Below are 17,634 nucleotides of genomic sequence, written 5' to 3'. Positions count from 1 at the left end.
TCCGCACGGACAACATGACTGCCATGTACTACATACAGAAGCCGGGAGGAACACACTCTCCACAGTTGTCTCATCTGGCTCAGAGCATGTGGAAGTGGGCCATTCAGAGGAACATATTCCTCATGGCGGAACACCTCCCGGGCAAGGACAACCAGATGGCGGATCTGCTCAGCAGACACAGCCACCAAATGCACGAGTGGGAGCTACATCCGTCAGTACTCCAACCGTACTTCCAGCAGTGGGGTCATCCAGAGATAGACCTATTCGCCACAAGGGAGAACGCAAAATGCCAAAGCTTTGCCGCCAGGTTCCCCCATCCACAGTCGCAGGGCAATGCGATATGGATGAACTGGTCAGGCAGATTTGCGTACGCTTTTCCCCCAGCGCCATTAATACTGCTAGTGGCACGCAAACTAAGGCAAAACTCGATCACACTCATCCTGGTTGCTCCAACATGGGCACGCCAGCCATGGCACACCACGTTTCTAGAACTTTCCGTGGTACCGCATCAAAGACTACGGCTAACGCCCAAACTTTTAACACAGAACCATGGCGAAATTCAGCACCCAGATCCGCAACAGCTGAACCTGGCGATCTGGCTCCTGAAGTCTTAGAGTTTGGCTACCTGAACCTGCCTCCAGAATGTATGAATATCATCAAGGAGGCCAGGAGACCCACGACCAGAGCTTGCTATGCGGCTAAATGGAAAAGGTTTGTCATTTACTGTAAAAACAATGACATTAACCCACTGGATGCATCCATTCAGAACATCATCTGTTACCTGTTACACTTATACCGATGCAATCTGGCATACAGCTCCATCCGTATACACCTAACCGCAATAGCAGCCTATCTTCAAAACAGGCAGCACCTCTCTTTATTCAGAGTGCCTGCCATCAAAGCCTTCTTAGAGGGACTCAAAAGAGTGATTCCTCCGACACACCCACCAGCACCGGTGTGGAACCTGAATGTGGTCCTCACCAGATTGATGGGTCCACCTTTTGAACCTCTACATTCATGTGAGATTCAATTCCTCACCTGGAAAGTAGCTTTCTTAGTGGCAATCACTTCGTTGAGAAGAGTTAGTGAACTCCAGGCACTAACCATTCAAGAGCCATTCATACAGGTTCACGCAAATAGAGTTGTACTACGTACCAACCCCACATTCATGCCTAAAGTGGTATTGCAGTTCCACATGAATCAGACTATTGAACTGCCGGTTTTCTTTCCAAATCCAGAAAATGTCGCAGAGAGAATGCTCCATACACTAGATGTAAAGAGGGCCCTCATGTACTATATAGACAGGACAAAGGATTTTATGAAAACAAAACAACTGTTCGTTGCCTTTTCTCCACAACACAAGGGCAACGCCATTTCCAAAGCAGGGATAGCCAGATGGATCGTTAAATGTATTCAAATTTGCTATGAGAAGGCTAAACGCACATTAACGATTCCCCCAAGAGCCCACTCAACACGAAAGTTAGGGGCGTCCATGGCTTTCCTAGGTAACATTCCTTTAGAGGAAATATGTAGAGCAGCCACATGGTCCACTATACATACATTTACTAAACACTACTGTGTAGATATACACTCAAAACAGCAGGCAGCTGTAGGACAGGCTGTTCTCAAGACCCTTTTTCAGACTGCCGCAGCTGACACGGGCAGCCGCCGCTAATGGAGGGACTGCTATATAATCTATGCACAGATATGAATTCAGCAGCCCACATGCCTCGAACCGAATATGCTACTTACCAGTATGTATCTGTTCTTGGCATGTAGGGCTGCTGACATTCATATCGCCCACCCTCCTCCCCGGCGCCTGTAGCGGCTGCAGCACTCAGAATTTCTGTATAGCATGGTCATCACTTTCTGTATCTACTCCATCACTGCCACAATGGCGAAAAACAATCTGAGGATGGAGAGGATGCCCATGCGCACTGTAGTCCAGGGGAGGAGCCACCTATCTTGTGATACTTCGAAGACTCTTCCAGGACAACAATGTGCAATCATCCGGACTCAACACTAGGCGGCGATCTATGCACAGATATGAATGTCAGCAGCCGTACATGCCAAGAACAGATGCATACTGGTAAGTAGCATATTCAGTATGGCGGAACCCTGAACAAGATATGTTGTAAAGATGTGCATGCCAGGAGCTCACGACAAAAGAAACTCAAAACCCGTAGCCGGACTCTTTTCAGATTGAAGATCTCACACATCACACTGGCTCCCAAGGATCTGCATTAGCCACCTCTAGCCCAGAGAATAAGGTTCGAGGCTCTATGTAAAAGAATTCAAAGTTTGAGGTGAAATTGGCCCAAAGTATTTCCAGTTGCTGTTACCGAGTTACACTCCCAGTCGTACTGTGAGATGTAATAGAGCAAATGCACTCATCAAGGCCAGGCGAATATCCAATCATGAGAAGTCTGTCCGCATCATAGGAGCCAGATTTGTGAGATCTGAAAACAAGTCTTGTCAAAGAAGTTTCTCAACATCCATTAAAAACACCCGGATCACTCCATCTCAATGGGGAAACAGGGCTCCTCTGAGTGCAGTTTTAACCCCAATGAATTCTGTGTCGGTTGGCACTACCCAGCATGACTTCGACTTGGGTTTTAGATACTATTTGTATATGAAACTAACTTCAAACTGTTGTTTTCACTGTAACTTAGGACAATGAAGTGGCGATTCATCACAAGCAAGTTCTATACAAAACCCGCTAATGGAGAATAACTATTCATGTCGAACTCGACAACAGCACTACTTCCCTAGATGCACAAGGCCAGATATACTAAACTCTGGTCACAAAATACCAGTCTCAATTCACTATCTGTATATTTGCAAACTGACCTATAAGACAAAAGAAAAGGGGCAGTGGACCTTAACAACTTTCTACACCCCCACGGTTATATCCCCAAACTTTATCTTAAGAGATGTGTATCATATAGTGTTCACTCCTTGTAAGCACCCTCTGCCCAAAGGGTTCTACCCTACCTTAGGGAAACAATTTGTTCAAACAATACAACCAGAGGTGCACCACGTTCAATATATTTACAATGGTTATATAAAATAACAATTATCCAAGCAGAGTTTTGTAAATCCATAAGTGAGCTTAATTTATTGGTGCTTCTTAAATACACTTCAAAAGCCAGCCAACGCGTTTCGTCCAAAAGAAAATTGACTTCTTCAGGGCAATATTATGATAAAGACGATGTTTATCATTTGATCCAATTGCGCATGATGCATGTAAGTCGGCCCAATAATTCATTTGGTAAAATTCCCACGATAGTCGGTTCAATGATAAAGAACAGGCAGTAAATGTAAATAAACCCTTTATTTATTTATTTATTTATTTATTTACACATCCCCGTTTTTCTTCAAGGAAAACGGGATGCATTTAAAAATAAATAAATAAATGTTTAATTTACATTCAGGGAAAGGGGTCCTTTGGGCACCCCTTCTGATTTGGGAATCCATTATCACTACCCTTCCGTAGTCGCTGAAGTATAAATATTTTGTGACCAGATTCTGGTTGCAAAACATTAATACATACCAGTCCGATTCGGTATTTGGAAGGGACAACTTAAACACACCCCTTCCAAATCTGAATTTGGTCTCAAACCGAAATTGCGATTCGGTAATTAACGAATCGCAATTTGGTGTTTGTACATAAGAAAAATTATTTTTGCTATAGCAAATGGCCCAATTTTACGAATCGGGCCATTTGAAATCACAAAAATGCTTCGTACATCAGGCCCATAGCTCGGTAAGATAATTCCAGAATCCCTGCAGTAAATCAAACATCATCCTACCGTCTGCAAAAAATAAAATTCACCTCTTCCCATCTCCCACTAGGCCGAATCCAAGCTCTCTTCGGATCTCCCTGTGCCTGTAGGAGATATGTTAATGGTGCATTTTTAGTAAATATATGATTATACTCCGAGGTAATGACAGGTCACTCTTTAATTATAAGTACTCTAAGTTGGAGAGGTACTTCTGTTTCACTTTTTCACCAGAGGTTTCTTCCCCATAGTTAATTGCTGCAGTATTCACCTTCATTGTGACCTAAAAGCTTAATCATTCTTTTGTTTCCTTCTTCCAGCCTCCCCCCTCTAATCTCGTCATCTCTCACTCCAACCGTACATTTTCGCACCCTTCGTTTCAATCCTACTACACCGCCATTGCGCTCTGGAACTTCGGTGCCAAGAAACGTGTGCCTTGCAAAGACCCTGCAAAACAGGCTACTGATGGAACCAGAAAACAACCAGGTATGGCCGGCAAAAAAATGAAGTCACTGCTCGTTCACCTCTGCACGCGTGCATTTTAATCTGAAACTACTGGGAGCATGCACTCAAACTCTGAAACTCTCCTGGTCATGTAAAACCATATACATATCCGCAACGATTAGCTGCCTGGAGCCCATTCTCTCATAGGAACACTGATTCAAGACCCTGGTGGCTCTAGTGTGTCTGTATATATTTTTTTTTTTAAAGAAGGGGTCCCCTACATAACCAATAAACTTGCTATACGCAGGGACTTAAACAATGATAGGAAAAAGATAGATAGCAAGTAACAATCAAATTATGCCAACAAATACCAGGTATATAAATGAATGTAACCAAAAAGCTGTGCTCCACATATAAATCAAAGACACAAATTTGATATTGAAAAATTTTCATATAATTTTATTTGTATTCATCAATTATGTTTCTATATAAATAGACATCTTTTTAAGTTCATCTATTAAGATAGCTTCCTTATTTTCTTTTCAAAAGGTAGAAAAAATATATATACAATGCCAATTATTTACAAAGAGTAAATTACAAATATCAAGAGTTGTATTTTGGAAAGAAATGCATAAATTCGTATAACAATCGATGTATAGTCCATGAAATATCTAGATTCCTGTGATACCCATAATATAAAGGGTTTACGATGTAGCCACTCTTTTTCTTCAATAAAGTTCCATCTATAAAAACATATTGTTTTCTGAAACTGCGGATATGTACATCAAATGCCGCTGCTTGCAAAGAAAATCTCGATATGAAATTGCCGCATATTTTTTAGTACTTTATAGACGTAGCTCAAAAGGATAATAACTTCTTTGTTTAGAATGATGTCTTGAGGTAAGTATATAGTCTCTTACTAGTAGATGATGGAAACCTCATAAATAGAACTTCAAAGTCGTCTAACGGCAACCGATCATGGGTATCACAGGAATCTAGATATTTCATGGATTCATATTGTCCTACAAGCTGCATAATATTCCTGAAAGCCTATACAAAACTGAGTGAAGCACTATACGCCAATTTGTTTTGCAATAGACGGTCCCCTGATGAAGGCAGTTTTGCCGAAACACGCGTAGTCTCCATCTACCGCATTGCTCTCATCAACTATACATCAACTGTTATACGAATTTATGCATTTCTTTCCAAAATACAACTCTTGATATTTGTAATTTACTCTTTGTAAATAATTGGCATTGTATATATATCTTTTCTACCTTTTGAAAAGAAAATAAGGAAGCTATCTTAATAGATGTACTTAAAGACGTCTATTTATATAGAAAAATAATTGATGAATACAAATAAAATTATATGAAAATTTTTCAAAATCAAATTTGTGTCTTTGATTTATAGGCTCTAGTTTGTCTGCACAGCTACAAACTCGGAAGACATGATTTACATTTGTTCTAAGGAAGGGCACAGATATTATCATGAAGAGAGCTGAGCCCTCAAACCTGAAACCACACTGAGTATGTGCACCCCCATCTGAAGCTTCCATGTGCGTGGGAGCCCACATCTAAATCCTCACTCGCACCTGGAATCTTCATGCCCACCCTTACTCAAAGTTGGCACCCTTCAGTGCCTGCTGACCCAAATGTGAAGTGCATTTGCACATGTGCACCCACATCTGATACCTGCTAGCACATGCACATCTAGATCGGAAAGCTATGGGCATGCACGACCAAGTGTAAAGCCCCTCATATCATGCGTTCCCTAATATGATGCCCTCACATGCATACTTACATACCCAAGTATTTATGCACACCAAGTTCTGAAACGCTGACATGCATGCATCCTTGTATATGAAACTCTAACACACAAAGTATTGTATTGTTTTATCCTAAATCCACCACCGTTCCCTTTGGAGGACTTGCGGCAGATACACATGATGAATGTGAGACGAGCTCTGGAGCATTCAAATGAGCCACAAGACTTTTTTGTAAAAGTGAGCAGTTGTTTATTGTTCTGTAATGCACAATTAGAAAACCCCATGTTTGTGGCATGTGTAGCTGTAGATACACATCCTGTGCATACTCCTGCCATCTAGTGTTGGGCTCCCACATGTGCAAGTTGTTTTACTTTGAAGAATCTTTTGAGTCACAAGGTATAGTGACTCTGCCTGTTGCTGGTAATGCCCATATGGGCATTGCCTCAATTATTAGATTATTTTTTTTCTCTTCCATTAGGTTCCTCCGAGCTCCGGTTCAACGCCACGTTGTGTTGTCAGGGCCTTTCAGATTCTCCAGACTCCTCTGTACAAGAAGTTGTGGCGTATACTCTTCAGTTGAAGTGTTGCACATCTTTTCCTGTGGCTCTGTGACCGAAAACCTCTGATGCCGTGCAATGAACCTAGCTCCTCCCAGGCTTCATCGATCCATTGATGTCCGACAATTCACCCATAATGTAAAGGACTCCATTCCGTTACTGCCTAAGCAAGATAGCCAAGGACAGACCTCCATCATGTGTGTAAGCTCTCTCTGTCCCTGGACCATCTGGAGCCCTCCTGTTCATCATGCCTCAACAAGACTCCAGACCTTTGTGAAGACCAACACATCAAGGGCAAGCAGCAGCCAGAGACTTTTGGTGCAGAGGCCCAGGTCTTCATGTTGGAGGAGAGCTCCAATGGTGTTACCGCCTGCAAAGTACAGCGAAGACTGCTGCAGTAAGAACAGACTTGCTGCTTCCCACCCCTTGACACAACTCAGATGCCGAGCTTCACCCTCGAGGGGGGAACTTAAAGCTTACAGGCCGTTAAGAGGCCCACAGTCTGCCACTGCCAAACGGCCATGGTCAGCTCCAAAGTTCTACCTTGCACCCAGCCCCCTGCCAGCTCTTGGCGTCAAAGTCTGAGTCGTTGCCACACCCTTCAATGCCGGTGTTGAATCTGCCCACCAAGCCAGCTAAGTCATAGTTGAGACATTCGGAGGTGAAATCCAGCATGGTGCTGGCGGGTCAATGGCCATCCTCTGGACAAAAACGACTGCCGCCAGGGGAGCTACCTCCACCGCTTCTGAGAATCAAGACCAGCCCATCCTCCAGCGCCTCCAAGAGGAGCTGAACACCATATAGCTGTGCATCCATCCTGAGACCAGACGAATCCTAGCTCAGCCTTTTCTCAAGGCAAAGGATCTTTTTCCTCCCAAGAGGAAATTCACTTTTGAGGAAGCTCTGAATCGATCTTCGGAGCCGGTGCCTAAGAAGCTTCAGTGCCATGACAGACGCACCTCTCCACAACCTTCTTTGCCTCGTCTACCTCCATCTCTTTTCCGCCTCCTTTGCCTTCCTCTCCGCCCCTTCCTTGCCATTACCACCAGCAGACCTGCCTCCTGATTCTCCTGAGGGATCCCCACATTCTGGTTTTGGAGGAGATGGCCCTAGGTTTCTATATGGCATGTTCTTGGACCCACACCCTCAGAACGACCCGTGGGACGACTATGATGTCATTTAAGGGGAGATACCGACCCGGTCCTTTACAGTGCCAATACTATTTCATATCATGAGGTCTTACAGAGGGCAGCCACCATCTACTAGGTGGAAATGCATAAACAGCACGAGGATGACGAATTCCTCATAGAAACCCTCTCCTCCACCTCAAAGGTCCATGCACTATCTACCTATGCTAAAGGGGGTGCTTAAGCCTGCTTCCAACATCTGTAATGAGCCGGTAAACTCTCGACTGATCACTCATCGTGTCGACAAGAGATACAAACCATCCCCTTCTGACCCTTCTTACATCAGGGGCCAACTTCCTTCAGACCCCCAGGTGGTGCACACTGCCTGGAAGTGTACTAACTCTCGGGGTATGGGTAATGCATCACCCTCCGTCAGGGAGAGTAAAAAGATAGACCGGGCAAGAAAACGCTTTGCTGTCCAGTCTGCTACGCATTGGCATTTCACCAATTTTGTAGGTTTACTCTCCCGGTATGACCGGGCGCACTGTGAAATGGAGGTCTCAACATCTCCTGGAGCAGTACCGAAAGAGGGATCAAGAGTTGGTGGCAGATGATAAGATTATATGTAACACTAACATGCCCTTGATACGGCAGACACTGCTGCGCGGGGCATTAACACTAGTGCCCATCTTCGCCGACGCACCTGGCTGTTTGTTTCTAGCTTGAAACTAGTGTCAGTAAATGAGACACACACTCAAAAAGGAAACCCGACTCCAACTTAGAAAAATAACATGATGTTCGAGGCATGTGACCTGTAGATCACATGCTTTGCATAAGTCTGCCATCTAGTGTTGGGTCCGGATGTTTGCACTTTGTTTTTGTTCGAAGAAGTCTTTTCCAGTCACAAGATAGGTGACTCCTCCTTTCGGTGATAGTGCGCATGGGTATCGACTCCATTGTTAGATTGTTTTTTCCGCCATCGGATTCGAACGTGAATTGCTGCGCACCGGTTCAACAATGTTTCTCGGGTTCCCCTCGGTGCACAATCCACTACCCTCGACTCCATTGTTTCTCGATCGCGTTTACCATTCTCCGTGTATCGTATCGGTTTAAAGTCTTTGATCGGTAAATTAGTGTAGGACCGTTGGGCCTAACCGTGTCGGGTCAGCTCGCAGTAGATGGAACGGACTCCATTCAAATTCTTTCCCAGGTGTCGCGCTAAGTATCCGCGCACCGACTTGCACGAAGTGTGCAACTTGTGTCTATCCCCTGAACATAACTAACAGGAATGCGACGTGTGCTGATCTTTTCGATCTAAGAAGACGCTCCGTGATCGTCGGGCTCGATGTCACGAAATGCACCAAGAAAGCGGCTCCGCACCGGATCTCTTCGAAGAAGATTTCGATCATGACGCCTTCGACGCACAAGGAGCCGAAGAACAGGAGGAACACATTTCTGTGTCCGAAGACTCCGACATGGAAGAGGTCGTTCCGCAGGGTCAGTGTACCGTGAGTACTGATACTCCCTGCCCCAAAAGATGCCAAACAAAAAGGCTACGGTCCCTCCTCTGCCTTCGCGCCAAGGTCGACACCGAGAACAGGTTTCGGATGCCCCGCCTTCGGGCTCGGCACCGAAACACACATCAAAGCCTTCCGGCTTGGGGTCGAGTCTGCCCCATTCCGGGACCAAACCCAAAACTTCAGCACTGAAATCCAAGCACGCCATTGTGCCCCTCCCTTCGGCATCCAAACCTAAATCTTCGGATCCGAAACACTCTGCGCTGAAACCTTCGGCACGGAAAATTCTGGCCCCGAAACACAAAACAGGTCCTCCCCCACCCAAGGAGCCTCTTTTCAAAGTCCCGCCTTCCAACAAGGACCCGAAACAGAAACAACTGGTAATTAATCCAAAAACTGAACATATTCGCGTAAAACTACCAGTTAAAAAGAAGCCAGAAATGGAGGAAGCCTACCATATTCCACTTAAGAAGAAAAGTGTTGGTACTAATCCTTCTCCCCCCTTCTTACACCTCCTTCCCCACTTGACTCAAATTTGTTAATTACTCCTACAAATTCACCCAACCACAATCACCTGACCACCAAGATGACTGGGATGGGGATGTACCAGGGGACATTAGTCCTGATCCATTGACTGACTACAATACAGATCCTAATACAGACAATGATCCTGATCTATACCCTTCAAAACCCTCTCCACCAGACGACAATGTAGGGTACATAGAGCTACTCAATAGGGCTGCTGAATATCATAGGGGCCAACTTGACAAAGAGGCCCTTGAAGAGGATTTTCTCTTCGAGACATTAAGTTCCTCTCAAAGAGTAACACACACACTGCCCGTTCTCAAGGGTATGCTCAAACACGAAGACAAAATGTTTAAAGACCCTGTGTGTGCGAGGATTGGCACACCTAGAGTAGACAAAAAAAATATAAGCCGGCACGTACAGACCCAATCTACATCAAGGGTCAAGTTACCTTAGACTCCCTAGTGGTCTCTAACGCTCGCAAAAGAGCAAATTCTCAAACCACAGGAGATGCCCCTCCTCCTGATAAAGAATCTAAACTTATAGACGCCTCTGGCAAGAGAGTAGCGGCACAGGCAGCCAATCACTGGCGTATTGCCAACACTCAGGCTCTTTAAGCGCGTTATGAGAGGGCTCATTACAACAAGCTGGAAAAATTGTTCTAATTCTTGCCAGACGGACATAAAATAAAGCTAATTATTTAATTCAGGAAGGAAAGCTTATTTCTTATACATCCATTAGATGTGCTTTAGATGCAGCTGATAATGCAGCTCTTGCATTTAACACTAGCGTTCTGTTAAGAAGACACGCCTGGCTCAGGATTTCAGGGTTTAAACCCGAAGTCCAAACTACCATTTTAAATCTACCCTTCGATAAGGAACACCTCTTCAGACCTGTAGTAGATACTTCTTTAGAAAGAACGAAGAAGGACACAGAGGTTGCAAAGTCCATGGGGGCTTTGCAGTCCCCTTTCAATCGGGGTTCATTTTGCCGCTCCTTTTACAGAGGGAGCTCAAACATATCCTCAGACAATACCTCTGCCATCTACAGAGGCAGCAATCAGTCACCCTCTTCCAGAGGTTACTTTAGAGGAGGATTCCGAGGCATTAATGGCAAGGGAAGAGGTAAAGGTAACACAACACGTACTTCCCCTGCGGCCAACAAACAGTGACTTGCCTCCTCTACCCCCGATCATTCCAAACCTGTAGGGGGACGTCTTTCTCACTTTCTACCCATCTGGAATACAATAACCTCAGACAGATGGGTTCTAGAAATTTTCCGATCTGGTTATTGCCTGGAGTTTACCGACAATCCCCCAAGCATTTTTCCAAAATCACACAAAATGTCACCAGAGCACTTGAACCTACTCAAACAAGAAGTTCTCTCTCTATTGTAAAAAGAAGCTATAGCACCCGTTCCGTTACAGTATCAATGGACCGGCGTATACTGACTATACTTTCTCATACCCAAAAAGGACATCTCTCTCATACCTATACTAGACCTCAGAGACCTGAATCTGCATATCCAATCAGACCATTTTCACATGGTGACACTCCAACAAGTGCTCCCACTCCTTCAGCAAGGCGACTTTCTGTCTACTTTAGACCTAAAGGACGAGTACTTCCATATTCCAATACATCCCGCTCATCGCAAATATCTCAGGTTTGTGGTAGTGGGACATGTATATTCACAGTGCATCTTTACCTCATTCAATCTTTCAGGGAGTCTGGCAGTGTACAGATACACATGCACTTTACACATTGCGAGGAGTAGCTACTCTGCCCTCGCCCCACAGTGAGTATAGGGAAATTCCTCTCCGTAATCGCACTCACATAGGGGGTTTCTATTTGCCCTGAAGAAAGTCCAGGACCTTCATGGCCTTTTCGGACTGAAACATGTCGGCACTAGGGTCTTAGGACCATAATACCCTGACAAGACCCATTTTTAGATTTTTTACCTACCCAGACAGACCCAAGAATTAAGGGATACCGGGGGTCTGCTTGAGGTATTTTATCTTTAAAACCCCCTACCCTTCATCTTCTTTAAGAGCTCCCAACACTGTGGTTGAGCCCACCCCGACTTTTAGGGGCTGGGGTGACCCGATGATGAAGCATGACACCACTAGGGTGTGTGAGGGTACCTAAAAAAAGAAGTGCTCTCTCCCTGACACATGATTGTGTTTAGCACAACCGTTCACTAGAGAGGCCCCATTCTTTCCCTCTAGTCTTCCCTGTCTTTTGACAAGGATTAACATTATAATTTCTCAGACTACGGTCAACTGGAGTATCTTTTGTGGTTAAGTGGGACAACATTACCAGTTCAAAGTGCTTCCATTCGGAGTCAGCACTGTTTCCCGAGTGTTCACCAAATGCCTGGCAGTAGTCGCAGCTCATCTGCAAAGACAACATATTCACATCTTCCCATACTTAGACGACTGGCTCATCAAGGCCAGTTCACAAGTAAAGTGTCTACAACACACTCACAAAACAGTACAGCTGCTCCACGATCTCAGATTCAAAGTAAATCTGTCCAAGTCCCATCTCCAACCCTCCAACACGCAAACGTACTTGGGAGCCACTCTCGATACACAAAAAGCTTTAACCTGTCCCAATTCAGCCAGAATCCACAAAATTCAGGATCTAATTTCCCAGTTCCAGCCCCATCACTCATTGCCAGCTCGAGTATTCATGCAGTTACTAGGAATGATGGCGTCTTGCATCTTAATATTTCCCTATGCAAGACTTCAAATGCGTCCCCTTCAGGAATTCTTAGCACGTCAGTGGAATCAGTCTCGGGGTCAATTATCATATCTAGCATTGATGCACGGCCGCACTTATCGCTTTCTACAGTTGTGCAATCCACAAAACCTTTCCAAACGGCGGCCCTTCATCGACCCAGTTCCACAGACAGTGCTAACAGCAGATGCATCACTCACTGGTTGGGGAGCTCATCTCCAAACTCACACAGTTCAGGGTATATGGAGTCAGCAGCAAAAGCAACTTCACATAAATCATCTAGAGCTCCTAGCAGTATTTCTAGCGCTCAAAGCCTTTCATACTCACCTTATAGGCAAAGCTGTCCTTATACGCACAGACAACATGACAGCAATGTATTATATACAGAAACAGGGAGGGACACCCTCTCTCCAACTGTCGCACCTTGCACAGGCCATTTGGAGGTGGGCCATACATACCTACAATCTATCTCCTAGCAGAACATCTTCCAGGAGTAGGCAATGAGATTGTAGATCTGCTCAGCAGGCCGAGCCAACAGATTCACGAATGGGAACTCCACCCTCAAGTTCTCCTCCCGTCCTTTTAGATGTGGGGCTTCCCAGACATAGATCTGTTTGCCACACACTAAAACGCAGAATGCCCAAGCTTCGCCTCCAGATATCCACACCCATTGTCCAAAGGCAATGCACTAAGGATGAACTGGTCAGGGATATTTGAGTATGCTTTTCCGCCTCTCCCACTCATTCCACTAGTGGTTTGGAAGCTCAGGCAAACGTCCCTCACGCAAATCCTAGCAGCTAACCTGACGCAAAGCCGTGGAGACATAAGACATCCAGATCCCAGACACCTTAACCTAGCGATCTGGCACCTGAAGTCATAGAGTTTGGCTAGCTCAATCTTCCGCCAGATTGTATAAACATTATTAAAGAAGCGAGACGACCTACCACAAGAGCTTGCTATGCAGCAAAATGGAAGCGGTTTGTTATTTATTGCACTGACAACCATATCAACCCGCTTGAAGCTTCAGTTCAAAAGATCATGTGCTATTTACCGCATTTACAACGGTCAAAGTTAGCGTACACATCTATACGCCTAAACCTCGCTGCAATAGCTGCATACCTTCAGAATAGACAACACCTGTCTCTTTTCAGAGTGCCTGTTATTAAGGCCTTTATGGAAGGACTCAAAAGAGTTATTCCCCCAAGACTTCCACCTGCCCTAGTGTGGTCCACCCTTTGGGCCATTGCATAAATGTGAACTGCAATTTCTCACTTGGAAAGTTGCTTTCCTCATTGCTATCACAACACTGAGGAGAGTGGGTGAGCTTCAGGCACTAACCATAGAAGAACCATTTTTATAAGTACACCAAAACAAAGTGGTTCTTCCTACTAACCCTACATTTCTACCCAAAGTAATTTCTGCCTTCCAAATCAACCAATCTGTTGAGTTGCCTGTGTTCTTTCCTCAACCAGATTCTGTGGCAGAACGTGCTTTACACACCCTGGATGTTAAACGAGCATTACTCTATTACAAAGAAAGGACAAATCCTTTTCGCAAAACCAAACAACTTCATGTTGCTTTTGCTCCACCTCATAAAGGCAATCCCATTTCTAAATCCGGTATTGCACGGTGGATAGTCAAATGTATTCAGACATGCTACACGAAAGCAAAAAGGACTTTACCAATGCCCCCTAGAGTGCATTCCACTCGCAAACTGGGGGCTTCTATATCTTTCTTAGGAAACATTCCCATAGCTGCAACATGGTCTACACCTCACACATTCAAAAACACTATTGTGTAGATGTGTTGGAAAGACAACAAGCTAACGTAGGCCAGGCAGTTCTTCGTACACTCTTTCAAACCACTGCAACAGCTACAGGTTAGCCACCGCTTTGGGAGAATACTGCTGTATAGTCTATGCAAAGCATGTGATCTACAGCTCACATGCCTTGAACGGAAAATGCTACTTACCCAGTATGCATCTGTTCTTGGCATGTAGAGCTGTAGATTCACATGCGCTCCCCGGGTACCTATACCTGTTGCAGTAATATCTTACTTAGATGCATACACATGGACATCTCTATTCTACCTCCATTCTCACCCTCTGCGGCAAACAATCTAACAATAGAGTTGATGCCCATGGGCACTATCACCGAAAGGAGGATTCACCTACCTCGTTACTGGAAAGACTTCATCAAAGAAAAACAAAGTGCAAACATCTGGACCCAACACTAGATGGCAGACTCATGTAAAGCATGTTAATCGACAGCTCTACATGTCAAGAACAGATGCATACTGGGTAAGTAGCATTTTTGCAGCGTGAATCTTTCTGGATTCACTATGCTGTGCATTATTCCGCGATCTGGTGGTTGGGTCCGGATTCGTAGTCTTTCTTTTTTTTTTTGTAGCCCAGGTGGGCGTCGACGTCCCACCATTTGGTGCACCTCTCATGACGTCGTCGTGCTTCCTGCGGAAGTCCCACCTTTGGGGCGCCATCTTCAGATTCTTTTTTCCGCCGTTGGGTCTGGATCGTCATCGAGAAGCTCCAGATTTTTAGACGAAGGAAGAAGGAAAATACGCAAGTTTCATCGAAGGAGAACCTTTAGAAGACTACAGAGAGAAAGGTATTACAGCCGAGATGACGAAGAAGGAGGGGATCCTCGAATTCTTCGACGCACAGAGGAAAATGCGCACTCAGAGGCTCTGAGCGCAATGGACAAGACACCATTTAAGTTCTGCCCTAACTGCCACCACAAGTTCGCGCAGAAGGACCAACACCCGGTCTGCAACCTTTGCCTGCCGTTCGACCACGAATGCAAGGACTGCAACGCCTGTTCCGCCTTCGCGCCGAAGACTCTCCGGGTGAGAGAACGTCAGAGGAGAGCCAACTTCAGCATGGAAGGCAAGGGTAAGGCCCCGTCGCTGTACGATCTGGGCCTATCAACCGACGATGAAGACAACATCGCCGAGGGACCTGATGTCTTCACGGTCGCAGAGACCGTTAAGAAAACGCCTGATGAGGTAAGGGACACGTCGAGTACAAAACCACCGAAAGGGCCCCGAAAATCGGATGGTGACTCTCGAAAAAATGAGTCAAAGTCCTCGAAGGAAACACCGGCGCCGAAGATTTCGACGTCCGCCAGTGGTTCAAAGGACAAAAGGCCGAGCGGATCCTTCGAGAAGGACTCCTAGGTGCCGAAGACCGCCGAGAGGCAGAGTTCGTCGAAACAGACCCACGAGGTGGGACGTTCGGCGACGAAAGACCGCGTCGACGCAAGCTCCGTCGAAGAGACCTGCGGTCGACGCCGAGCACATCTCAAGCATGGAGAAGAAAAAGAGCAGGCTCGAGGCGGAGATGGAGAGCATCCTTCAGAGGAAGGAGTTCGACGAACGAATGAAACAATTCAAAATACCAACGGTCCCGTCGACGTGATGAATACAGGCCCCAGCTAGGCCCGCAGGACACAAGGGTTCGCTCTCCTGTAAAGGAATCTATAAGGAAGTTGGCACGGAAACTGCAAAGTACAAAGACAAGGTTTATTAACCCTTAAGGGTGGTCCTACAATCCATACAATACCCTTCGGTATTGCATAGAGTAGCACAAAGAACTTGCGTACACGGTCCCCTTTTATACACAACAGAGGGGCTCATAAGTGGGAGGATACAACATGAGGGAAAGAATGTTACCTTTTATGGACATTTGCAATACAAGATCGATATGTGGGCGGAGCTGACATACTCCTTAAGCCCGCGAAAACATGGTCAAGCAAGGACTAACTGATAACAGATGTGGTCAAGTCTGGGCCTGCGCCAGACGGACAAAGGAACTATTTATAGACTGTTACTAGGCAGATTACAAGAGCAACTAACACAAAGATAAGACTCTCCTCGTGTTGAGCACGTGGAGACATGACAGTACAAAATGGAGTCCAGACTTCAGTCAACATAACAAAAGGAACATGTGTAAGGGAGGAGAATTCATGTCTTTAGTAAATGCTTAATCACATCGAAGTTGCAATTTACAACAGACGACCCTTTCAGCATTTACTGAAGACATCCGGCTTGTTAGAATAATCATCATATATATCAATTATCATCATCTCTTCTACTTCCTTAGCTAAACGTTTCTGATAAGTGACATTGGCAATAGCTTTCTTATCGGGGATACAAAATGATACACATACGGAACAGAGCAAAGGACCACATTGAATACAGATACAGCAAGAAAACAGAACTGCTATAATTGTGCAGAGACCAGTCAAAACCTTCCAACCCCAAGCAGTGATCAATGCCCAAAACCATCCAGAAAAGGACCAAGTGCCATTTTCTGTATGGATTTCAGCTGCAATTTTATGCAACCTGTTAATTACATTGTAGACTGAAGGTGCGTGGTCAGGAATAAACACACAGCAACTACTTCCGATAATTTTACAAGCTCCACCTCGATCAGCTAACATAACATCTAACACCATACGATTCTGCAATGCAACAATTCTGGTAATCTGTAATTCTTTCGTAAGATTCCCAAGAGCAGCAGCGGTTTGGTTTGTCACAGCCTCTACCACTCGTGTTAATCTTCGAACTTTCCTACTATTTAGGGCAGCTCCAACGAAGAAAAACAATCCTAGATTGAAGTCGATATACTGCTGTAAACTGGTGTCAGTTTGATCCACATCATCAATTGATAAAGTACGTTTATACCTATTTACAGTCACATTATTCAACAACTTTAAATCCTTATGATAGGATGCAGGTGCCAGAAATACAGGAGGTAACAAAAATGATACATAACATACTCCAGACCAACCGGCTGGCAAACGATAATAACCCTTAGTTCCACACACGAAATACGTATTATGGGATGCTAAAAAGGTACTGTTATTCAATCCATCGATGTTTAATATGGTAATACAATCGCTAACACCGACGGGAATATAACCCACACTTTGGACACACAGGTCCGCTTGAGCTTGTGCCACTTGAATCACAAATTTGTCTTTTCCCACAGCGTCTCTGGTGTTCGTGAAAACATATGGAATTGATTCAATGTCTGGTCGATACTCTTCCCATTCCCAGATTGTTCCATTCGCTTGCGGATATCCGTCTTTATCCTGATGACATTCTTTATTGAGTCTGAAGAGTAATCGTCCCACCGTGGGTTTCCGAGTGGCAAAAAGCA

General features: G+C 45.0%; 1 protein-coding gene across 1 annotated transcript in view; it reads left to right on the top strand.

Annotated features, from left to right (window-relative positions):
- The window catches only part of SAP25 (Sin3A associated protein 25), a 262,512-nt gene that overhangs the window by 198,528 nt on the left and 46,350 nt on the right, over window positions 1–17,634 (top strand). Inside the window, 1 exon segment of the mRNA XM_085638087.1 lies at window positions 4,103–4,268. Within this exon segment, the coding sequence (XP_085494213.1) occupies window positions 4,103–4,268 (166 nt within the window).

This window comes from Triturus cristatus, chromosome 12 (assembly GCF_964204655.1).
Source record: "Triturus cristatus chromosome 12, aTriCri1.1, whole genome shotgun sequence".
NCBI classification, from domain to species: Eukaryota; Metazoa; Chordata; class Amphibia; order Caudata; family Salamandridae; genus Triturus; species Triturus cristatus.
This window is presented reverse-complemented; position numbering and strand designations above follow the sequence as displayed.